Here is a 26,619-nt window from a genome sequence, read left to right as displayed (position 1 = left end):
ATTAATGCACGCCAAGAGAAAGAGCATTTTCCGGTTCCTTTAGAAAATATGGGATATTATTCTGATTTATCATTTATATAGAAACAGTATATTAAAAAATGTACTTTTAAACAAAATAATTAAAAAACTTAAAATACACCTTTATTTTAAATTCTTCCAATTTTTTTTTTAAATCAAGTAGTTAACCATATTTAATAGCCTTAAATTTTGCTTTTAAAAATTTCATTGTTTAAATTTATGTGGATAATACCAAATTTTTAAAATCTAATTACTACCTAGCCATATCCAAATAGTCCATTAAATTTGGATGCGCAGTGGCAAAACTCTTTGACGAAAACTGTAGCTCATTTAAAAAGCTCCGGTTGCAGAGGCCTGTTGGTTTACATTGCAATGTTATAGCCGAGTGTTATAAACGAGACCAATTAGGTAAAAGTGACATGTGTCTTTATCAACTTATGTTACCTTTAAAAGTCTTTTAAAAGTAAAATAAATTATTAATCAAGTCGTAAAAAAGTTAGCAATTTAATAAATTTTATGCAAATTAAAGCAGTGGCTATAGAAGTCAATATTTCTTTTACCGCATCCATATGTAAGTTGGAAATCAAATTCGATAAGTGGAGACTATCATCATAAAATAAACTACGAAAATTATAAAAAGTAGTCACGAAGAATCTTATTTTATCTTCTATTTAATGTTATTCTCTTATTTATTTTAAAATATTAATAAAAGGCAAATTCGTAAATTTCATAGCTAAAATATGCCGAGTGTAAACTCAGTAAAAATGTGGGAATTTACTATTAAGTATTAAGTTTATCGTTTTCTGTCTCTGTTGCACACTGACTATTTCAATCTTTTGTCTGCGCATCACATCGGTCACTTGGATATAGTTGAGTTTTTTTACTTATGTAACAAACAGAATAATTTTTTTATGAATGGAAATATGAAAAGTTTACTTTTTGTACGTAAAATACAAAAAAAATATTATCGCTATAATATTTTTTATCGGCTATACCAGCTTGACCAACGAAAGTGTTAGGTGAGAAATCGAGAATTTACGAGTTGAGAAGAGATCGTTCTTAGTATTCATCTCACTTCCTTGCTACTGACTGCAATACGATGAAAACTAAACGTACACAGGTACGGAAATTCAAGCACAGATGACAGAAAATGCATGAACCTATTTCAATGCTATTTACCAATTTTCACGTATTCTCCTATAGTAACTATAGAACATTACGTTCTCCTCTGCAAAGATTGTTTGCTTTCAAACATACCTATCTTTTGTCGTGCGTCGTGTAAATAAATAAATTTATTTCATTTCACTTTCTAGAGCGGGTTATATATCAGATAGTTCTGCACTGGACATAATTAGCAGGCTTGTATTTTTTTCTAAAAAGCGACTAATTACAATTAGTACCAGTACAATTTACGGTTTTGACAATGATCCATAACCAAAGGAGGGAAAAAAGTAAACTCCAAGTCTCATAAATCAGCGTCTATTAAAGGTTACGCGTTTCGCCGCATTAGGGCATCATCAGACCCATCTAAATAGAAAAACCACACACTGGCTCACACTAACATAAATAAAAAATTAAAATTATTGTTTTTTTTTTTAATTTTAATTTTTTATTTATGTTAGTGTGAGCCAGTGTGTGGTTTTTGTATTTCGATGGGTCTGATGATGCCCTAATGCGGCGAAATGCGTAACCTTTAATAGACGCTGATTTATGAGACTTGGACTTTGAGTTTACCTTTTTTCCTCCTTTGGTCATGTACTTAAGTCTCTTTGAGAGTAATGAATGATTATTTTGAATGATCCATAAGTTTAAAAATTATGGACGTTTACAAGATCACATTACTGTCCTAAAGGTGTCCATGTATACACTATAATTAAAAACAATCTGTTCAACATTTTATTTACTAATATTTTCCTTTTATGTATCGCAATCCATCTGTTGCAAAAAGTTACTCAACAGAAAAACATTCAAATATTGCAATTAAATCGCAATTCAAAAGACTTTACACATAGCGATTACCTACAGATACCTCCACAAATGTCATCAGAAACCAAATGTTTATTACGTTGTCATTAATAAGGGATTTAAAAATAGCTTCACCTCAGTGAAGACCTACCCAGGAGTGGACACCACAATCCATTAGTGGGACAGAAAAATTTAAAACCGAAGAAACGCGGCATGGGTGAATCTAAACAGAATCTCAATTGCGATAGCCTAAAAAACTAACTAATTTTACAGAAAGTAAGATAACCAATGAGAGAAAAACTGGAAACTATTACACAACAAAGTACAAAAAATAAATAAAGAAACATCAAAGGCGTTATTCTTAAGGTGGAGAAAGAACATCTTAGGAACAGAATAGGAACAAAGAGTAAATGACTAATGTTATTCTGCAGATGATGAATCAAAAAATATTGATGAAGAATAAGGACACAAAGAAATACAAAGAGATCAATAGTAAAATGAAAAAAAAAGTAAGGTAGGCTAAAGAAACATGAATGTAGGAAAAAAGTCAGATACGACGATTTTTACATCCATAGGAAGATCCGAAAAGCCACTAGTTAATGCAAGTGGAGAACCATAATACTCCTCATAGGGAAAGATAGTTGAGAAGAAAATGACTGTAGAAAAAATGTACACTGAAGAAACAATGTTTTCCGGGACGAGTTACCCCCCAAATGAATTGCATGGCAGATGACACAATACTAGAGAGCGAGGTAAAAAAAGGCCCTACAGCAGTTTATGAATGGCAAGACCACAGGTCCTAATGAAAAACCAGCTGAAATTATAAAAGTGCTATGTAAACAGAATACGATGGAGCTAACTGAGCTGCTTAATGCCACCTAACTGAAGAAACCATCTACAAATACGTGCAAAAAACTTCGGACTATCAGACTTATGAGACATGTACTCAAGATCTTTCTGAAAATTATACACGCAGGATCTACAAAAAATGCAAAGAAAACATCGACCCTCTTTAACATAAATTCTGAAGATATCTTCTGAGTTCTCCACCCTGAATCTGAAGGTGTTATGAACTTGAAACTGAGAATCCGAATACAAGGGAGAAATATCAAAAACTATTGACAACCAGCCTAAGAGACATACAGTTATTACTAGGCCTGTGAGAAATGCGAGCAAGAAGGACAGCCTATTCATGAACATCAGAAAAACTCAATTTATCTATCAGAAATTGATTTTGACGAACAACTCCGGCAATATTTACTTAGAAATAATGTGCAATGAAAATCCTCAGTTCCTCTTTCAAATGCTATGAACTAATGAACCTAGTTTTTGCATAATATGCATTATTGATCACGTGAAAATCTTCACTGGATGCGGAAAGTAGATCACCAAAACAGGTGGAATATAAATATCTGGTGCGGAGTGTTAGGTTTGTACAAATAACTGCCTATACTGTAATAAGATGTTTTCATTAACCTATGTGGTGTCAACATGATGATTGCTAAACACATTATTCTTAAAAAGTGGGCAATTTTTTAAGTTAAAGATACCCAGATTGCTGGATTGGAAGTAGTTTGGCCCCATGCCCACCTAGATGTCCCGATCTAACTGTGTTAGCCTATTACTAACGGGAATGAATTAAGGACATTGTGTACAAAACACGCCCCACAACTAGAGAAGATATGATAGAGCATATTCAAAATGCTCTAAATCCCAGTTTTTAAGCGGAAATTGAAACAGTTGTTACCCTTTGTTGGGAAAATATGTAGAACTGGATTTTACAAAACAGGTAATACTTTTAATATTCTTAAAGTTTGTTTTTTGTTAAAGTTTTTGTTCTTCTTCTTTGGTTTTTTAGAAATGTTATTCTTTTGGATTAGTCTGATGTCTAGATTAATTGCGAACGAAGGTGCAAAATAAAGAAAAAACACAATAATTTTCATTTCCAAACATATTCGTATTAAGCCTCAAAAATTCTCATTAAGCTAATAACTTAAAAAGTAGAAAAAATAGCCGACTGCGATTTTCAGTTTTTTTTGAGTAGATTTATATGCCTGAAAACCATATTATACCTTTTCGATCAATTTTACTTAAAACGTTCGCGTACTACTAAATATAATATATAAAAGTACTAAAATTTCACGTTGTTACATGCAGATTTTGCCCTAAGCATGTAACATGGGATTTCATATAAATTCGGGCAAAAGTTTATGGGTTTTGGTATCGGCTTGAAAGGGTTGTGTGATTTACAGTTTTATAAATGGAATTTGGGGTTTGATAGTAATGCAATTTATTTTTTTTAAGGCTTTTGTGGTTTGATTATTTTTAGGAATGTATTTACCTACCCTATCCTGTCAGCACACCTCTGTGGAGTTAGTCGTATTATGTTTCCTTAGTCCCTATTCATGTACCTGGTGTTGGGAACTTTCTGACCTTTGGTTTATTTGTCGTCAAGAGTTTCTATGAGGCCGGTATATGTCTGGGGTATGGAGCGACTTCTAGAGGGTGCTGTTGTGCCACAGATTGCGCTATGAGTGGAGTAAATAAGACCTTTTAGATGGTGATCCGTTAGTGTAGGAAAACTTACAAATACTTTCTTCTATAGCGGAATCATGTTGGGCAAATTATCCTAATTGATTTGAAATTGGCCTCCCCAGTTTTGCTTGCTATATTTCCCTTCAATTCTTCAAGTTAAGTTTTAGTAAATAAACGTGCCTTGACATCTGGTTTCTAACCCTACTAGCCGATTGACAGTAATGACTATTGACACACTTATTGTTGTGGAGGTTTGGCAGCGTTACTGTTTCCCATTAAAGTTTGGTTTCCATTTGGAGATGACGGAGCGTCATAAATCAGGCAGAGCGACGTAAGAGGAAAGTTGGAATTTCGTAGCCCCGTTGGGAAAATTTTGTTAGTTTTCCATGTTTTAGTATCCGAGCAGTATCATTTTGCTGTGGTATCGCGGAATTTCTATTTTGATAGAGTGAGGCTTCGCGTAGTTTGCACCAAGAGGCAGGGTCAGATCGTGTCGAAGAGGCAGAGTGACAAGTTCACTGCCAGTGTCACCTGTCACTGTCTGGTGAGTTGTCAGTTCCTTGTCCAGCCTGTAGCCATCCCGTTATCAGAAAGAACAGTCGACATTTTGTGGTTTTAAGGAAAATTAAAGTTCATCTTGCCAGTAATTCGGTTGAATGGAAAAATATTCCTCCCAAGTTTTGGGGTTTAATTTGATGAACGTCTAGTGGGAAGTTGTAGCCGAGAGGATTTCGGATTGACCTGATATTTTTAGATTTGGTCGGCTGCTCCCACACCATTTATGGGATTTTGAAATTTTCTAACCACAAAACGAGACTCTAGGCCTCGCTCACCACCTTGGGTATGTAGCAACATGTTGGTAATTGCCATAGAATTGATTGTGTGTTTATTTTACTGATTTTTTTTGTTCTCTATTTTAGAGGCTTCTCCTTTTTCTCATTCTCTCCTCTATTCTCTAGTCTCTTCCTATTCTCTGGTTTCTTCTGGTCATCCCAACACTGTTGGTAACCGGCTGAAGTGAGCCTCAACACAGCCTGGACTGAGCATTGTACTGTGGCTCTGCGATTTTGGATTGGAACTTGCCTGAAATCGACTTGCCCAGGTGGTCGTTACCCTGGTTGTAGCTGACTGGTTCCAGAGCTGTCGAGTTAAGCTACCTTAGCCAAAATACACAAGAGATTAGAGGACACGTAAGTTTTTGCACATTTTATTTTATTTTTCTCTTATTGAACGGTTTGATTTAGGGTTGGGGGTTGATTTATTAATTTGAATGTTATGGGTTTATTTTCTTTTATGTAAAACAAAAACGTCAAGTGGTTCTTGCTAAGTCTATTAACATTAACCTGAGGGTTTTCATTTGAGTCGAGCACCGACATAATTGATTTTGATATTGAGCCTGGATCGCCTTGTAAGAGATCGGCTATTTGCTACAAATAACATATTTAGTCATAGTGTTGGTTGTTGGTTAATAGGTTTTATTGCACCAACATACCATTAATACGCTTTCAAATTCGAACCTTACTATTTAAAAGTTTTATTTAGATTAATGTGACTTGACTAGAGTTTGTAAAAGGTATTTAGGGCCAGTAAGGTATTGTGAATTAGGCTCCAACCATATACTTCTTGTAAACAACACGTGATCACGTTTTGGATTTTCCCCTTGAACAGTAGTTCTGTGCGGATTTGTTTTTTTTTTACTAATTCCTCGCCTTAAGCATACCTCAAGTAACTCTTAATACTTTTATCAATTTTTTTTTATTTACTAAAAATTACTACAGTATTACATTTTGAATAATTATCTAAATTTAAATATCTCAGTGGAATTTAATTTTTTTTATATAAATGGAAGTGACTATGTAAATTCTTGGATGATTATATCAATCTGGTGGACCTATGGATTGTTATTTGAGTTTTTCCCAAATTATTTTCAGCTTTTAGGATCTAGGTACAAGCATAAATATAGGTCATCATTTTCTTGAATAAGGGGGGCTTATATTACCATCATAGTATATCAGGGTTTGGTGTAAAATATTTAAATCAAGTGGCGCTCTTATTAAAATTTCTCCCACTACCTTCTCCATTGTCTAAAAGCTGGTGGCCACCAAATCTTTTAAAACAAAATTTGCTTGTCTGGACTTAGTAAATTTTTTTGTGGTTGGATAGTAGGTATGACTCACATGGGTTGGAAATAAATTGGTTTGAACCAAGTTACGCGCTACAACGTCTAAATAAGCCTAAATTTAATAAAATCGGATAAGTTTTTTAAAAGTTATGGCAATTTAAACAATTACGCTTTCACTACCTTGCCCTATTTTACGAAGGTCAATACGCGAATAAATCTTTGACCAAAATAATTGAAAATATTCCAAGGTTTATAATTATGTTATAAAAAGGGATCTTAAGCTGACATTTTCTAAAGACAATTAGAATTAAACTATTGACCTTTTAATTACGCTCCCTAGTGGTCAAATTTCTAGCTTTCAGCAATTTCTCTTAGTCTTTTATAATGACAAAAAAATTTCCAATGATGAATAGCCATAATCCACGCTTAGTGAAACACCCTGTATAACTTAATACTTTTTCCTTATTAGACTTCTAGTGGGACCTATAGATTAATTTTTGCATAAAATTTAATCATCCCTACAGTTGAGGTGTCACAGAATTTTCAATAAAATATTTTGCGATAGCGTGATTATAATTAGACTGATTAATTGTAGAATGCTTATTTAAATGAATTAAAACTCTCAAGTAGTAAACATATAATTATTTTAAATTAGGATGTTATAGAATTTTGATCTGCATCTGAAATACCCTTTAATTGAGGTCGAAATTTAATTTAAAATTAAGTTTAGTTAAGTCGTAATATCTATAAAAAATACCGAATTTAGTAAAAAGAGTAATACATTTTATCGACCGCTTATAACGACTGTGTGTTATGAGTCGAATAAGCTAAAAACAATTAACGGCCAATTAGTGATTTGATGCGTTGTACCGACATCTATTGGTATTTTATTATTCTTATCTAGCTTTTTTTAAATGATTGAATTTTTCTGTTAAAAATTATTTAAGCTTATGTAATCAAATGCTCTTTTTATTCCTGATTTATTCCTATATTTGTTTTTATTTCATTAACGAAATGAGTAAAGGCACATCTGCAACGTATTCACAAAGTCTAACAACGTTTCTAAAAAGTTAATTTTTTAGGACCTAATTTTTAGATACGAAATCAGAAGAGTTTTACTAGGATTTTTTTAAATTGAAATTGATGATACCCATGAATATGATGGATCCAACCTCACCTTAAAAATCATATAGCAATTTTATATTGCACTACACTATTAAAAAATATTTTGAATAAAGTTTTAAGTGAGCCTTATTTAAAATTATCTATTATATCTTCCTAAGAAGTTGTTCTTTTGAGTTTTACATAAAAAAGTGAAATCGTATAAATTTTAACTCGAATATAAAATTTTTATTTTTAAACTTTTTTTTCATATAATCTGCCGTCTAAAAAAACTTTTATTTAGTCTCGTTGAAATGAATCCCTAATATTAAAAAGGTTTTTTGCTAAAGCATAATATATCCTAATATGATTAACACCTATATAAATTCACTTAAGAAGACCCTTTACAAAAATTCATACTTAATTACTAACTATAATTAATTTCATAATTTTTAATTTATATGTTATAGCAGCTTATTATTGTTATGATTTATTAGTTATGATGTTGAGATGCTGCGCTCATGTAATTTTTACAATTCATTTAAGAATTTAACCTTTAGATTGGTTATTCACTTGCGTCTTTAAGGCGCATAATTTATTTACTAAATTTGCACCCAGTTCATTAGATTACGATCTCGAATACGCTCCTCTCTACTGCAATAACATAATTGAATATGCAGTGAATGTAAATGTTAAACAAGCTAAAGCTAAATAATGTATAAGACAAAAATTAGAATCTATAATTAGAAATAATTAAAATCTATTTTTGAATAATGCAAACTAAAGTCGATAAGTATGCTTTCAGGTTTAAGTCTGGCCCACCCAGATATAGTAAACATTACTTCAAAAGCTAATAAAACAGAAAAGAACAATTCCTTTTAATTACGTATATATATTTATGTAACGTATATCTATTTGATCTTTACTAATATAACTTCGATATTTGTGAAGATATCAGGTTAGTTATCATACTGTCCAAGCTCGCTGTTATTAAATCATAAATTTGTAATATTTTTCAGAAATAGTGCTTTGATTTGTTGGAGTCTTATTAAATGTATACATAAATTGCTTGTATTAAAAATTAATATTCATATTTAATAAGGTTTTTATTTGTTAATTTTAAAAATGATTGTAATAAAAGGATATTTACCCAAAAATTGTAATTGCAAAACAAAGGTTAATCGGTTTTATCACACGAATAAAAAGGCTTTTATTTCAGCTTTATTTTAGCAAAAATATTTTTAATGGAAAATGGATTACAAATAAAGTTATTTATTTATTATTAAATAATAAAGTTACTTTATTGTTAGCCATTTATCAATACTGTGAATGGAATATTATTGCTATAATATAGTTTTGGCAGCTTTGAATTGAGTAGCTTTTTATTTACATTAAGATTTGGTGTAGAGGTGTATTGATGTTTACATATATTGGGCTTAAGGCTTAAACCTAATTTTTAAAACCATTCGATCATTCAAATTTTAATCAATCAAATTATCAGCATCTTATAAAATTTTATTTTTTTAAAATTCTCTGAAATAATAGAGGTAAAGAAGTAAAAAAAAACTCACGGCAAAGGTCAAAATTTATTAAAAAGAGTGTCCAGATCGTAGATTTTTACATAAAATAGGTCGTTACATCCAAGCGCCTTCAGTACAGAGTTACTGATATTTTGTAGACATATGTTTGATCAGAATATTTAAGTAGGATATGCTATGTCTAATATTCTCCCTGTAATATTCAAAAAGATTTCCTAAATTCTTTAATAACATGATAAAAGGCAGATCTCATAAGGAGAGTATGTAAGAGTTTAGTAAAAGTTTAGTAATAGAGAAAGTAAATCTTCAAAGACGATGACTTTATATAGTTTTAGGATCCTATAACATATCAAGTGATTAAAATGTTCTCTGATATTATTGCCGGAACAGAACAAGTGCTCACTCGTGTTACTCTTGTTAATACAAATAAGGCGGTTCTAAATATACCACTGTTGAATCTTTTTTTTTTATAAAACCTTGTATCTGCCTAGTTAATTGATTTTTAGGTCAGTGATTTAAAATTTAGCAGTAAGCCAACCCTAACACTAATTCTATAAAACATCTTGTTGAGCTTGTTTCTAATAAAATAAGAGAAGTTGTTTGAGAAGTAGCTACAACAATTCCTGTCACTGATTAGTCATTACAGAATTTAAACTGGCTGTTGGAAATATTATCATTGCAAAGCCAACTGACTAATCAAATAAGGTTATCAATAAGCTTAAGCATTGACTTAATAGTAATACCTCTGTACAGGGTGTCCCATTTTGGGTACTTTTGCCGGATATCTTCGTTATTTTTAGATATAGAAAGTTGCGGTTTTCGCTACACTGTGCTACTTTTTCGTAAAACTAAAGATGCTGTTAACAAAATTTTCATAGCCCTTTTATTTTTTAAGATACAGGGCATTTTTGAAATTTTTGAATTTTGGGAACCTCGTCGTATCTCCGTTATTTTTACAGTTTTTGTAAAAGTAAAAACTCATTCTTATAGATTTTTTTCCATAGAATCTAGTGGTATAGATATATTTTGTTTGAATAATAGTTTTTGAGTTATAACCCATACTTGTTATATGTTTTTTTAAATGGAACACTCTATACAGTGCATTTTTTTTATCTCGGGTCATAGGGCTTTACGTGTAATATTTTCAACCCCATGTCAGAACCTGTTCTATTTAATCGATAGGATTGAAACTTGAAACAAGTGAAGTTTAAGTTAAAAGACTTTCAAAAATCCCATTATTTTGCAAAAAAATTTGGGAGAGACCTATTTAAAATACGTTTTTCTGATGAAAAAGTTTGCTTTTTCTGCACCTCGTAACCTTCATTACCCTTACACTTCAAAGCAGGTAATTTCCAAATAATTTCCTCAAAATCTCAAAAATATATTTTCAAAAATTAACCATAAACAAATAAAACCTTTCAAATAAATTGTTCAAAGTGACCTCCAAATTGAGACAAACAAACAGTTGTAGAAATGTCTTTTAACATTTAGGAGCTGCCGGGGAGTAGTGGTACGCGAATCCTCGATAATTCTATTACGAAGTTCTTTGATATTGTTGGGTCTGCCTCTAACAATATCAAACACTTTCGATGATAGATAGTCCCAATAAAAGTTATCTAAAGGCGAAAGATCGGGGCTTCGCGCCGGCCATTTAGATGGCCCAAAAGCGTCCTGGGAACGTGGCATTTAAAAACTCGGTAACAGTCGCTGCATTATGAGCGGGGGCTCCATCATGTTGAAAAATGTTCATGCCATTTTGAACAGCGTTTCCTAATGCGGGAATGACCTGCACCTGAAGTAATACTAAATATTTTTTGTAATTGTGGGGTCGTTGTTAATTCGTTCGATCCACTGTTCACAAAACTGCATTCTAAGAAAATAATCATTAGGCAAGAGTTCTTGAACATTTCTAACTTTAAAAGATTTTTATTTTTCTTTTCTGATTGCCTTATAGCAACTACTCCTACTTTTTCCGGTAACTTCAGCAAACTGAGTAAGACTATTTGTTGGATTTTCTTCAACGGCCAAGCATACCTCCATTTTAAATTCTTCGTCTACTACAGTTTCGGTTCTTTTTCGTTTTAAGTGAGAACTGGCGATGCATATAATCGTAATAAATTTTTCATGAAACCGTTGTACAGTTGATCTAGACGGGACGGGACGGTTAAGATAAGACACGGTAAAATTATCTACCACTTCTTGCGCCGACATTCCTCTAATGTAGTTTAAAACCATCTCAATACGTTCCTTCGTAATGTAAATCGACATTTTAAAGAGTTTTTAAACAATTTCAATGGAGCAATTTAAAAATTATTTTGTGTCACTGTCAGATATTTGTCTACCTGCTTTGAAGTGTAAAGATAATGAAGGTTACGAGGTGCAGAAAAAGCAAACTTTTTTATCAAAAAAACGTATTTTAAATAGGTTTCTCGCCAATTTTTTTGCAAAATAGTGGAATTTTTTAAAGTCTGTTAACTTAAACTTCACTTGTTCCAAGTTTTAATCCTATCGATTAAATAGAACAGGTTCTAACATGGGGTTGAAAATATTACACGTAAAACCCTATGATCCGAGATAAAAAAAAATGCACTGTATATTTATAGTTCATAAAATTAGTCTTTTTTTTAATCTTTTTAAAAATATATAACAGTATAGACTTATTTTTAAAAATACACAAGTAACTAAGAATTTTCTAAATTAAATGCATATTTTAATAGTAGGCCATGAATAACAATAATAGACAAATAAAAAGTTACAAATTAATAACGACGAATGGGAATTTTTTTTTGTAATAAAAAAACATAAAAACCAAATATATAAATTTAATAAACACTATAAGAAAACAACTATATAACAAAACAACAATGTAATAAAACAACATTTTTACAAGAGATGTTCAAAATGACCACCATCTTCTCTGATACAAAATTGGGACATCTTTGTTGGCAAACTTTTTGAATAGCATTCAAAATTATAATTTGACTCCTTCTCAGATTTTGAAATGCTAAATGAATTGCGTCTTGAAGTTCTATGAGATTATTGCATTGTCTTTTATACACTTGATCTTGTATATACCCCCATAAAATTGTTTATTTATTTATTAACGGTATCCACCAATTTTACAAAAATAAAATAATACAAAAGATACTAATGAATTGAATTGAATTGTCAAAACAGTGGGCTGTCAAGGCAGTTGTGCATATAGGTCTCCTGATGGACCCGTGAAGCCCCACCGGGGTTTATCAGAGCCCAGCGGCCTTAGAGAAACCGATAAGGCTCTCTGGTCTGAAGGACTTAAAGTCACTCGGTACACTGAAAGTGTTACCCAAGTATTTGAACCTGGGCACTCCCCAACTACATGGTCAACGGTTTCATCCCCCTCACAGCACCATCGGCATCCCGGGTTGTCCGCAATACCGATAGTATGGAGATGGCTTCTTAAGTGTCACTGACCGGTTAAAAGACCTGTCACTAGCCGAATTTCGCATCTTTAGTAGATTTTTGTTGAAACAGGCAGAGGGCCTACCTATGTGCGCTTTGGCCTGTCTCTTACCAGGGGACTCAGTCCATCTTCAGTCGGTCCACTTGTCCAGCAGACCCTTCATTGACGCGACCGCAACGCATTTTGTGATACCAACTATGGGTTCCGGCCCCATCGGCACATTCGCGGATCCCAGTCTGGCCAGAGTCCGCTTCCTCATTACCTAAATGGCCTGTGTGGCCAGGTATCCAGACCAGCTGGACCCTGCAGCTAACCTGCATTTTAATACAGCGAATACTTCGGCCTGGAAGATAGTGGCGTGCTCCCCCAGCGAGTATGCCCTACTGGTATGTGGGATCCCACCACAAAGCCCTGACCCAGCTCTGTTATTCATTCTGGAGCCATCTGTGTACCATATGGTCCCCCATTTTGGCAATGCAGGTCTGTTGGAATGCTGCCACTCCTCTCTGCCTGCAATGTACGTCACGAATCCCTGGCAGTCCACAGTCACTGGAGCCATGCAGTCACTGCCAATCAGAAGGAGAGGACATTCCTGTATGACCCGTGACCAAATTTTTGCCCCGTGACCGGTCTCGCCAGCACGTAGTTCGCCAAGGACGTATAGCCTGTATGCAGTCCTCATTGCCTCGAATTGCACAATGAGGTCCAGAGGCGGAAGGCTCAGCAGAGTCTCAAGCGCTCTAGTTAGCGCCGTCCGCATGGAACCCGTTATGCTGAGACATGCAAGACGTTGGACTCTGTCCAGTTGAGCACGAATTTTCGCTTTCTCCGTACATGGCCACCAAACGATAGCCCCGTATGTGAGAAGAGGTCTCACAATGCACAAGTAGATCCAGTGGAGGATCTTAGGAGACAGACCTCAGGTATTGCCGAAAGCCGGCCTGCAGGCCCATAGCGCGCAGGTGGCCTTCTTCATTCTGGTGTCTACATGATCATACCAGGAGAGTTTGGGATCTAACTTGATTCCCTGAAATCGAACTGTCCTGGAGTAATGCAGCTGCACGCCACCTAGAGATATAACAGGGGGCGTGCCAAAGTTACGTCTCCTCGTGAATAGTAGGAGCTCTGCTCTTTTGGGGTTAATCCTGAGACCCCCCGAGAGGCACCATATGTCCGCCATACGCAGGGCTCTTATCATAGGGCATCATCAGCGTAGGCGTGTGTGTATAGGCCAGCATTGTTTAAAAGATTTATCAAGCTGTCAACCACAAGGCACCACAAGGTAGGGGACAATACTCCTCCCTGCGGGCAGCCCCTAGCCGCCAACATTTCGACAATCTCGTTGTTGAGCTGGGCAGATACATGACGTTTCGAGAGCATGGCCTCTATCCAGCTAACCAAACAGAATTCTGAGCCGCGGCTCTCGAGTGCTTGGCAGATTAATGCGATAGGGGTGTTGTCGAACGCCCCTTCAATGTCTAGAAACGCACCCAAACAGGCCTTGCCACTAGTCAGAGCACCCTCCACCTTCCTCACAAGGTGGTGTAGGGCCAGGTCCGTGGAGTTGCCCGCCTGATAGGCGTATTGGTGCACATGCAGTGGTTTTTGGACCAGGATGCTTTCCTTAAGGTACCGATTAATCAGCCTCTCCATCGCCTTTAGCATAAAGCTGGTAAGGCTGATAGGTCGGTACGATTTAGGATCTGTAAGATCGCTTTTTCCGGGTTTCGGAATGAAGACGACTTTTAATTGACGCTGTAGTCTGACTCTGTGTGGGGTTAGTACTTCTAACCCATTTTGCAAAAGGCATGGATATAATCCATCCATGCCCGGAGATTTGAAGGGAGGGAATATCTTGATCGCCCATTTTACCCTCTCGTAGGTAATTATTCTTCTTGCAGTCTCGAACTCTAAGCGAATCGGAGTCCGAGAACAGCTAGGAGGAACGCGAGATAAGTCTGGGAAGTGAGTGTGTAACATGGCCTCCAGTGACTCCCGTTCATTAGTAGTAAAGCCGCCATCTGAAGGTGACAGCGACCCCACTTTAGTTCCAGGTACCTTGGACAGTACTTTGCACAGTCGTGCTGCGGAGGGTGTGTTTTCAACGTCATCGCAGAACCGCCTCCAGCACTGTCTTTTGGAGGCCCTGAGTGTCTTGGTCTTTCAGAAATAATAGTACGCAAATAAAAAAAGTGATAGACGGAAGACTCCTAAAAAAGTTTTAATTTGACACTTTTTTAATCTGCCTACTGTAGTTTTCAAAAGAACCACAGATTTCCCACCTATATTAAGCACTAACATTTGAATTTGGCGGCATATTCAAATTTAAAATTTCCCGCTATTATGATGTCACAAACTCATTTTTGTTTTCGGTTAATACTACTTCATAGCGTTCAAAGGTCTAGACGTTCTTTCAGTGTTCTATTTTCTCTTAAGGGAGTTTCCTGTCTAAGAATAATGAACCGAATGCCAAAACTATAATACACAGGGAATTTTACTTAGGATGGCGAGATTTTATATTACATCAATGAATAATTAATAAACTTATAGAAGGGTAAATTAGAGTGTTCAAAAAAATTCTTTTGACTAGCAGAGGTTTATTCTATAGTCCAAACAACGCAATTTTACATCTTTACTTAATTTACGCTACTTTCTCTATATTTCGGCATCTTTTCGGTTTTAGACTTATACAGTGCTTTCACTTCAAATCAAACCACCCTTAATAACATCTTAAAAAAACAAACAACGTTAGTCTAGATATTCAGGGGAACGTTTAGTTTTATATTTTACCAAGTTTCGTCAATCACCTCCTCACCTCCAGCATGAAACTCACTTTGATATGTCAAATGAGAAACCCCATCATGTGATACATGATTGTAAGTACCATTAAAATGTCTATCCACTAGTACCAAAAAAATTATTCACTTGACGTATCAGCAAATAGTGAGATAGAGTGTCTGGTAGTAATGAGACTTATCAACCTCAAACTTTTATATTTCAAAAGGCTGCCATAAGTGTGATACAATATTGTAAAGGGTATACAGCAAATTTAATTAAATATATAAAATTTAAATTCAAAAAAGTCGTATTTCTTGTTGCCGAAGAATATAGGAACTTAATATCGGTATTATTCTTGTTATTAAAAATCTAACCACTATTATATCTGTAATGGCATTAGAAAACAAGAAGACATATCGTGGTTGAAAGATACAACAAAATAATTGACATGTAGTTCAAAATAAATTATTAGAGTATCTGCCTTGAAATGTGAAGCTATTATTTGAGAAACGCATAGAATTTTATTAAGTTCTAAACTTTTTAGTCCCTTATTCACTATAACGAAAAGAGATAGAAACATCATTGATGGAATAGCTTAGAGTTGCAGGTTAACTGGTTTTCTGAAGTTGTATAAAATATGTATTAAAAAAAACTTCCTGATCCATTCAGAAAATATATAAGTCAAAAATAAAAACATCATTAGTGAATTTTAATGTCACACACTTTCTTTGGCCTAAAATAATAATCATACTTTGTTATACTTTTAGTGAAAGGTTTCTATACCAGACCATTAAAAAAATTTAAATTTACCGACTTTAATGATTTTTGAGTACCATTACTGCATTGAAAATTCAAAATCATATTTAAACTATTTAGACTTTTAAGGCAGAAACTGTAAAAAGTTATTTTGAAATATATAAAAATTATTCTCTTGTATCTTTTAACCACGAGTTTTTTACGTCTTCTTATTAGGAGTTTTTAGTGTCAAAAAAATAATATATAACTGCATTAAATGTTAATTTAAAAGGTTGCAGAGTATAATATCAATGTTTTTTTTGTAATTGCATAGATATAGTAAATAATTTATATTAAAAGACATTTTTAATTTAAATGTGCAAAATAAAATTCTTTACTGTAAGTTATCTGCTCAAGTTATTCATTTCAACAAAAAACTGAAAATAATAACTAGTTTTTTAGACACTTTATACGTTATATAATTATTAGCAAAAAAAAAAATATTTAATTTTTACTTTGAGAGATACATTATGTATACACAAATGTTATTCCTAATTCTCTTAGGTATATTGCATGGTACTTTTAGATTAATTGCCGCTAACGTGTTCTAATGGAATATTTTTAAATTAATGAGCTTTCAAAATGAGTGTTGTGCGTGTTGAAGGTATATTTGATAAAAAATGCTTGTACCTAATATGTATAATGTTAAAGACAACACGAAATTATGTGTTTAAGCTAAAATTATTATTTGGCTATGCGGCTTCGCTATAGCTGAGTTATTATGTTATTATCATGCAATGCTGTTCTTAATATTCCAGGTTTAATTTTTAAGAATAGCCAAAAAATTAAACAATTGCGATTAGTTATTATAATTGTAAGATACAAATAAAATTGTGGATTTTTTTTATAAAGAACAAATATATTTATTTAACGATAAAAAAAATTATTATAATTTATCTAAATATCTTGATTGTTGACAGTTTCTATCTATAAAAATAGTTTTGGCCTAATCCCATATATTTTGTTTCTAACACAGCCACGTCTAAAGGTCATAAAATTTAAAATTAAATGTGGATTCACAGAAACTCGTTTTCTTAAAATAAATGACGTCCCAATCCTTGGTTAATATAATTGATTGAAATTCAAAGCATTAAAGAGAAATGTTACTGAAAACCCGCTTAAATATTTTAATTAATTGATTTTTGAGGTCTGAGTAGTAGAGTGCGTAAAAATGAAAATTCCCAGAAGGTTACAGAGTTGTGACAGACTGTAAACTATTATTGACTCGCTTCAATATATACAGAAGTGAACAAAAGATTTAGTTGCTTGATAATTTGAAAAAACTTTCCAGTCGTACAAAGGTTCCTTTAGCTTTAGTTCCTCAGTAAACGATATATTTCGTTGATACATATCTTGATAAACGATATATATTATAATTAGCTAAAGATTTTAATAGAGAGGTGAAAAATCTGAAAAATCTAAGGAAGCAAAAAAGCAAAATTATTTATAATATATAGTACATAATTACCGAAGATTTCAAAGTACTTTTTGTTTTATTTAACATAATGTGATTCTTAACCTCTGATAAATTTAAAAATTTAAATAAATAAAATGTGCATAATTAATTGAAGTTTAGAGCTATCTTTATAAGAAACTTTTGGGTAGATCGACATATAAAAACTATTGCTGAAATAAAATATTATATTATCAAGTTCTCAATTGGAAAAAACAATTTTTTTTCAGCATTAGGCGATGTTCGACAAGAACGAAAAAAGGAGAAAGTAACATTTTTATCAAACTAAAAAAATAGGAATTGCTATTTAGGTCTTAAAAAGTCGGTATACAGAATTATATATAATGTTATTTTATCTTTAATAATAACGGAGAGTTTAAGAAAATGAAAAATTTGTTTAATTTTCTTTTGCCTGTTGAGAGAATAACATCATGTTTCAAATTTGATGAAAGAAAACTTTGCTCTTAAATTGGAAAAGTTGCTTTGATTTAAGTACCAATTATTTATATTAAAATGAAAAATGATATTTAGATATTTAGATATTTCAAAGCTATATTAGTCAGGAAATCCATGGAGAGCCATTTTTAATTTAAAAATAAAAACTTATGCGTGAAATTTAAAGCTTTGTGGTTAGGCTTTTGTGGAATAGGCTACTTGGGACGAGTATACATATACATATATATATACATATTTATATATATATATATACAAATAGATAGAACAGATAACCTTTAAAAGATATTAAATTTTTTATTATAGTTATTCTTGTCAAAATGGATCAAAAAGAATATTTTTATAATTTTGTCTGTTTCTTCTACTAACAGGAGTTGCAAAGTTTACAGGATATTTGTTGTGCAACTAAGAGCGTTAGTAATTTTAAGTTTTTAATTTTATCGTCTGTTTATATATATATTAATATTCATTATATAAGAGCAAGTGTAAATGTACGAGATACCCAAGTAATATAAAATTTATTGAAGATGAATTTTTTCAGATTTACTAAGAGTTTGTAGTTTATATAATATTGTGTTATAAGTATTTTTAATTTTAGTTGGGCCTAATTTAATTTGGTAAGCTAGCCATTATTATAAGATTTAACAAAATAAAATTTTCATTAAACTCTTATCAGATTTATTATAAATAGATAAGAAACTATATCATAAGCTGATAAAATCGTAATATCATTGCTCGTGAATCAATGTATATTTTTCTTTTTTGTTTTTCCGTTAACTGGTCTTGCACTGAAGAAGCTACTCAGCAGAAACATGTTACCAAGTTATTATTACCTTTACTAAGTAATATATTTTTTCTTTTCTTTTATTAATATTTAAAAGTTCCAAAGTGTTAGGTTAGGAAATACACTTACTAAACAGACTAAAATTTATAAATCTATTAATACAATTTTTTTCCATATTATTTCTTCTCTAGCCCTGCGTTAGTGCGGTGGCGTGTGGTAAACCCAGGTATATATATACAGAGCGAGGATTTTAAAGATATTCAGTATTAACCGGCAACGCTGTAGGTATCTTTTGCTCGTCAGATGACCTGTCTACTAAGCGCACGAAATCAGCTCGATCGCAGCCATCAAAAATTGTCATCGTGTCAAAACAATTTTTATTGGGCTGGGGTTCCATACACCCCACCGCACCGATCGCTGTTTATTTATCTTTTGTTGATTTTTGAGCAGGTAAAACTTTATTTGTAGTCATATAGTATTATATATTTATAATTAGTTATTACTTTTTTAGAAACCAAACAAAATGGGTAGTAAATCCTATGAGAAAGAGCAGGAATTATTACAGAAAAACATGGATGAGATTCACGCTGAGCTAAATGAAGAAAACGCAGATCAAATTAATGAAGGATCATTAGGAGATAGCGACTCTGATTATCGAGATGATGAAGATTATTTAGAAGAATTAGAAGATCAACCTTCTACAAGTACGTCAAAAAAATACTTTATAGGAAAAGACGGTAGAACAAAATGGATTTCAGATGGTCCAAATACTAATGTGCGTACAAGAAGTCATAACTTAGTGACGCATTTTCCTGGCCCTAAAGGTGACGCGAAAAATGCAAAGTCAGAATTAGAGTGCTGGTATTGCTTTTTTACAACTGAGCTTCTCGACATCATTCAAAAACAAAAAGGAAAATATGAAGAACCGTGTCGAACCAAAGACACTACCTTGGGTGAAATAAAAAGTCTTTTGGGATTATTATACTTAGCAGGCCTTTTCAAGGCCAATCGACAAAATCTTGGGAATTTGTGGCAGACTGATGGCACAGGTATTGAAATTTTTCGTGCCTCAATGAGTCTTCAACGATTTCGGTTTTTAATGACCTGCCTAAGGTTTGATGATCTGAATACTCGGGAAGCGAGAAAGATTTTCGACAAGTTTGAAGCCATGCGGTCTTTTTTTGGAAGATTCGTGGGTAATCGTGGGACGATGCCCTTTTAGACAATATCTTTCTAACAAACTAACCAAGTATGGGATCAAAATTTTTGCGATGGCAGATAGCAAGACATTTTACGTTTCAAACATGGAGGTATATACAGGTAAACAACCGGAAGGTCCGTACAAAATAAATAACTCTTCAGACGAAGTTGTCAAAAGACTTATTACGCCTATTTCTGGAACAGGCAGAAATGTTACCATAGAAAATTGGTTTATGAGTTATCCGCTAGCTTTAGATTTGATAAGTCAACACAATTTGACGGTAGTTGGAACAGTTAGGAAAAACAAACGGGAACTTCCTCCAAATATATCAAACGTCAAGAATCGCAAAGAAAACTCCTCAATATTTGGTTTTCAAGGAAGAATAACAGTAGTATCTTATACGCCTAAAAAAGGAAAAAATGTGATTATGTTTAGCACAATGCATCATGATGCTAAAATAAATATAGAAACCGGCGAAAAAGCAAAACCTGAAATTATCACGTTCTACAACAGCACCAAAAGTGGGGTAGATACTGTTGATCAACTATGTGCAACATACAATACTTCAAGAAACAGTAGAAGATGGCCGTTGACGATCTTTTTCAGGTTACTAGATGTTGCTGGAATAAATGCTCGAATAATATATTATTTCAATGCAAAAGAAAATATAAAAAGGCGGGTATTTTTAAAGAAATTAGGTTTGGCCTTAATATCTGATGCTGTTTAGGATAGAACATCGAGCTCTAGAATACCGAGAGAGTTAAGACAAAAAGCAGCTAGGCTGTCAAATACTGAGCAACCATCAAATACACCAAAACGTTTCAAAGAGGGTACACAACGGCGTTGCCAGGAATTCCCAAGATCACGTGACCGTAAAATTAAATATAAGTGTCAAAATTGTAAAAAATATAAAATATATGCTTAGACCATTTAGTACCTGTATTTGATACATGCATGGATCATTATCAAAATGAATAAAAATAATTGCTGTTTAGAATTTTATTTAAAAATTCTTTGGTAAAGTTCAAGTATTTTTTATTTCATATAAAATAATTTTTGGGTTAGTTTAGTTTTCATTAATAAATGCATATTTTTTCTATTATTAGTTTAAATAATTACTATTGAATAAAGTAGTTCAAATAAAACTTTTTTTTTATAAAAACTCTATATTATCTTTGGAGGTTTCACAAACTCCACCGCACTGCTTGCGTTACATTTACTCACCGCACTAACGCAGGGCTAGATTAAAAGTTTGTCTTACTAAGGAGACAATATATATATTTTTTTGATATCTTGGTAATTCTATATATTATATTACAATTTTAAAATCTTATTATTTCTGAAAAATAAACTAGATATTCTTTGCAAGTATACATAATAATAACTGAGTTGTTATTTTCCCGGGCCAATAATCTACTAAAATTAAAATTTTTGATAGGGGCAAATTTTTTTATACACTAAAGAAATGCATGAAGTCATAAATTTTACAAAACAAAATAACGTGTGTAAAGTGCATACTACTTTAACGTCTATCAAAAATGTATACTCCTAAAGTAAATTTTCGAATCGCCTTTTAACTTCACCACTTTACTACAACTGTTTCAATCCGTTACCCTGGACAGGCAACGCAACAAAATCGATTCTATTTCTGTAAATTGGAATTCAGGAAATTGATATTAGTTTAACAACATTGACAGGCCGATGCAGTTTTTTTTTGTTTTAGGAAAAAAAAAGAATATTAGGTTAATTATTTATTGGATTTATTGCGTCGACGAGCCAGGAAAATTAGATTCTGGCCAATTATACGTAATTTTATTCACGAGAGACGAAATTTAGTGTAGATTTAGTAAAGAATTATTGATAAATAACTTGTTTTATGAAGTAAAAAATACTTAATGATTATGGTAGGGTAAATAATATTTTTAGTAGGGTTCAAAGAATTAATATACTTCATTAAACCAGTAGAAGCTCACAAAAAAAATTGAGAAGCCTATTATTTATTTAGATGAATTAATAGAGTTTTTTCAGAAACTTTCATAGTTGATGATTTGTCTAGACTTCAGATTAATAATTTTGATATATTTTATAATAATTCTAAATTTAACAAGAATGATGGTGTGGTTATGTCTAGAAGACAAAAATAATATACAAATTATGAAATAATTCTCTCAGAAACAAATGTTTTAAGATATAGCTTTATTATTGATAAGATAACTTATGAAATTATGAAAGTGTTCTCCAGTAACGGAGAAAGATATTTTTATAAAGGATTTAGAAACAAAGTTCTCTGAAGTTTTGCAATTTGAAAATACCGAAATATTTTAAGGGGACTAATGAAATCAAACACAACGTCAATTTGTGTTTAAATATTCTAGCACAAACTTGATTTATATCATGTATCAATTCATTAACTAGAGGTTTTTGCAAATTTGTCTACTCATATTCATCCATCACATATTTTTAAAAAGTAATAATTCCTATCCCCAAACAGAAAGTATTAAATAATTTATTATGAGATGCTCATTAACTGATCATTACTTTATAGGTTTATCTTTTAGAACATATGAAAATCAAAATAACCTTAAACATAAAACAACGGAAAAAAATTGAATAAAAACTATTACTATCATACTTTAAGATTAGTTTTTTAGATTATAAATACTAAACCAACTAAAATCAATAAACGAAAAAAACTCAAGGCACCATAAGGTCAATTAATGAACGCGATAGAATGGAACACAATTTGCCAAAAAGTAATTCATAAAAAGCTAAATAATTTAAGAAAATATAGAAGTACAATAACTACAATCTGTCAAAAAAAATTCTTAAACTTTTAATAATTTCTTTAATAATACTGGAAAAACTATTTAAAAATAAAATATCAAATAATATGATACATATTCAAATTATAAAACCTTTATTACATATATAAAATTTAACTTTTTCATATTTTAGCCTACCATGCGACTGAAGAATATATAATGTAACTTCTATTTTTAAAACTAGATAAACAAGGCAGATATGAACATTTATAAACCTACATCGGTAATAAACCATCTTGCAAAAAATTTGGAATAATGCTTATAAAGCAGAGATTAGTTAGCTTTTAAAATATTTACGATTTACTTTATAAGAAACAAAATAGCTTTGGAGGTTAAAGAAGTACAGAGGATGCAATTTATGAACTAGTAAATAACATTATTTTAAATTGTTAAATAATCCAAAAAATTTTACATTCTTTATAGACTTATCTAAAGCCTTTGACACTGTCGCGCATGATATTTTATTCCAAATACTTGAAGAAAATGAAGGCCATGATGGACCTATTCATTTAACAAAAAACTATATATAAACCCATTTTTTTAAATTTCTTAATATTAAAATAAAGGTATATGTAAATCTAATAGAAAAACCTTATATTTTTTCTTAAAAGCGAAAAGTAAGTATAACGTTATCAAGTTGTATACTTCACATTTTAACCAAAATATACGTTGATGTTGATTTGCAAATGAGTTTTTAAAAGCTTTAGTTCTATACAGCAATATTTCAAATCTTATAATATTTCTTAGACTGTGACTATGTAAGTCTTGAAATATTCTTAAAGATATTAAGGGTACCTCGACTTGTAAATTCTATAAACAAACACCAAAAATTAAAGCATCTCTCTGCTCATGTTTTAGTATATTATTTTCAACATATGTTTGTGTTATGTGGTCCAATTTTTGTATGTTGAAAATAAATCCCATAGAAGCATTTTGAACTAACTGATTTTTTTTCTTTCTTTCAAGAGTGAGGTAATTGTAAAAAACAACATAGCAGTAAGCTAAATATTTAAATTAATACACAGTTTTAAGTAAAGCATACATGTGGGATTTTTTATTGATATGTACATAAAAATTTAGGAACTTATCAAGATATTTTGCTGATGCTAACACTGTTACTTTTATGCAAATTAGTAAAATTAAATTAAGAAAATTGTGTTTTTATTGTATTTGGAACTATCTAAAAAATAGAAATAAAGCTGTAAAAATAAATGAAGCAATTTGTACTTTTAAAACACTAGAATGTGGAATGCCACAAGGTACGGTGCTTTCTATTACATATATGTACAGATCGTGTTTTCGTTCGTAACTTATAGGAAACCGCATAGAGGCGAAATTTTGCAACGTCGCGCGTGTACGAGTGCCTGCGACAGAGCACCGCCCCGGCCGGCCCGAGGACGCAATTAGTAAACATCTGACTTTCGTGTGAGCTGCGTCGTTTGGCGACAAAATGTCCCAAAATATTACGCGAAAATCCAGGCATTTTTAAAATATTTATTCTAATGCGAGTTTTACAGACATGACAATGTGTAAAACCCGCATAAAATTGTAATCTTAAAATGTTTAATATGCTGTGTTTTGCATAATGAAAATTAAAGCGTTATTCTAATAAAAAATAAAATATCAACTCTGATAAAAATATAATAAAAAATCAGAAATAAAACTCTAATAAACAAATTTAACAACATATAATTTTTTTATATAAAAGGCTCAAGTAAACCGCCTTCTTTCGCTAAACAAAAACTTAATCTATCGTAAAAGCTATTTCGCACCTCCAAAAGAGTTTCAGGTAAAATGGAATTGGCACCTTGGACAACTTTATTTCGCAACTCCTCTAAATTTGTCATCAGGTAGGATTTAAATGGGAGGAAGAACTTGGTTTTGGAAAAACTTTCTTTCTCAAGGTATTTTGGGCGTTTAAAGTGCCATCAATAAAAAACGGCTCTATAACATGGTCGCCCAAAATACTTGCCCAAACATTCAATTTCTGAGGATACTGGGTACGAAACTGAAAACTTCTGTGCTCGTTTTCCTGAGACCAATAACGAACAATGGAAGGATTGTGTTTGCCATGTAATGGAAAAGAAGATTCATCAGAAAACAAAATATTTTTTAAAAAATATTCGTTTTCATTTGCCTTTTCCATCATGGTTTCACAAAATTCCATTCTTCGCCACTGGTCTTCAGAAAATATTTCCTGAGTTTTTGAATACTTGAAACATTTGTACCCATATTTTTTCCAGATACGAGCAACAATTTTATTGCTCATTCCCAGTTCCTCTCCAACACTTCCAGTGGACCGTGTCGAGTCAAGTTCTAGGGTACTGCAAACCATTTCTTCCTGCCGTTCTATATCCTGGACCACTTCAACAGGTGGTTCTTGACGTTTTGTGTGGCATTTTTTACAATCTTTAAGATAAAAAGATGTCTCAAAATTTGTAACCACATTTAAAACCGTTTTTGCACAAGGAATCGGTCTATTCTCAAATGTCACTGAAAACAAATCTCTACATTGTACTGCCGAATTGCCTCCATAAAACCATTATTTTAGTTGAACTCTTTCAGAAGGGGTATAAACACCCATAGTGAAAAAAACACAAAAATAACGCTTAAAAATTATTAATGCAACGTGTAGTAACACAGCAAAGTGAGGTCTGCTGACTCCCGGTTCAAAAAATAAAAACGAAAAATTCCGCCGCCTGCAAGCCGCAACCAAGCGGTGTTGCCATTATGGGTGATACGTAGCTCACGATAACACGATCTGTATATAAAACAATATTGGTACCGTTTGTCAAAACTGTATTATTATTTCATACGCGGATGATACTATTCTCCTTTTTCATAACAAAAATTGGAAAGAAATCTATACGAGAGCAGAGATTGGTCTTGCGTGCATGGTTAGCTGGATAATAACTTGCTCAGCCTTAATTATTCAAAAATATTTTTTTCTTACTTGTTCCCTTACAATATCCAATCAACCCATACTATTACCAATAAATCCATCGATCCCATTTAAGATGTTTATGCCACTATTTTTAATAAACATTTATAATAGGACGAAGACGTCAAATACTTAAAGAAAAAAATTAGAAACCTGATTTATATTTTTTTGTATTATTATTTACAGTAGTGTATTATAATTTAAAGCTAAGAAAGATATCTACTTGTTAAAAGGCTGTTTTAAAAATTATTTTGAAGAAGGACCAACATTTTGTTTTCTGAAAATAATATCTTAAAAATCAAAAATTTATATGCCAACTGCAGATCAAATAATCCTTTTAAAACGGATAATTCACTTGTGTTATCGTCTTCTATAATCGTGTATCTACTTCTTTTTGCCAACAATTGATGACTTCTCTTGGCCTCTTGCATTTCAATAAACTTCTAGATGAGCTCAAGCAACAAAGAACAATTAAAAGAAATTTAATAAGGAAATTAAGTGTTTTCTTCTGAAAAACCTCACTTACTTTCTACACATGATTAGCTGTTTCGACGAGTGTTTCATATATTTTTCATTTAATTCAAAATAATCATCCATCATTCCCAAAGAGACGTAAGTATATGAACAAAGGGGAAGAGAAAGTAAACTCAAAGTCCAAGTCTCATAATCAA

At 32.2% G+C, this 26,619-nt stretch overlaps 1 protein-coding gene across 1 annotated transcript; it reads left to right on the top strand.

The window, feature by feature from the left end:
* Positions 1–20,073: 20,073 nt before the first annotated feature.
* LOC126734284 (uncharacterized) lies at positions 20,074–21,079 on the top strand. Its single transcript, XM_050437837.1, has one exon. The coding sequence runs from the start codon at positions 20,256–20,258 to the stop codon at positions 20,910–20,912; it is 657 nt and encodes a 218-aa protein (XP_050293794.1). The 5' UTR covers positions 20,074–20,255; the 3' UTR covers positions 20,913–21,079.
* Positions 21,080–26,619: the final 5,540 nt, after the last annotated feature.

The sequence above is a fragment of the Anthonomus grandis genome, chromosome 3 (genome assembly GCF_022605725.1).
Source record: "Anthonomus grandis grandis chromosome 3, icAntGran1.3, whole genome shotgun sequence".
NCBI lineage: Eukaryota > Metazoa > Arthropoda > Insecta > Coleoptera > Curculionidae > Anthonomus > Anthonomus grandis.
This window is presented reverse-complemented; position numbering and strand designations above follow the sequence as displayed.

Bases quoted from the DNA above. Each gene is read 5' to 3' on its own strand.
- LOC126734284 (XM_050437837.1), top strand. From the start codon at position 20,256: ATGGCAGATAGCAAGACATTTTACGTTTCAAACATGGAGGTATATACA.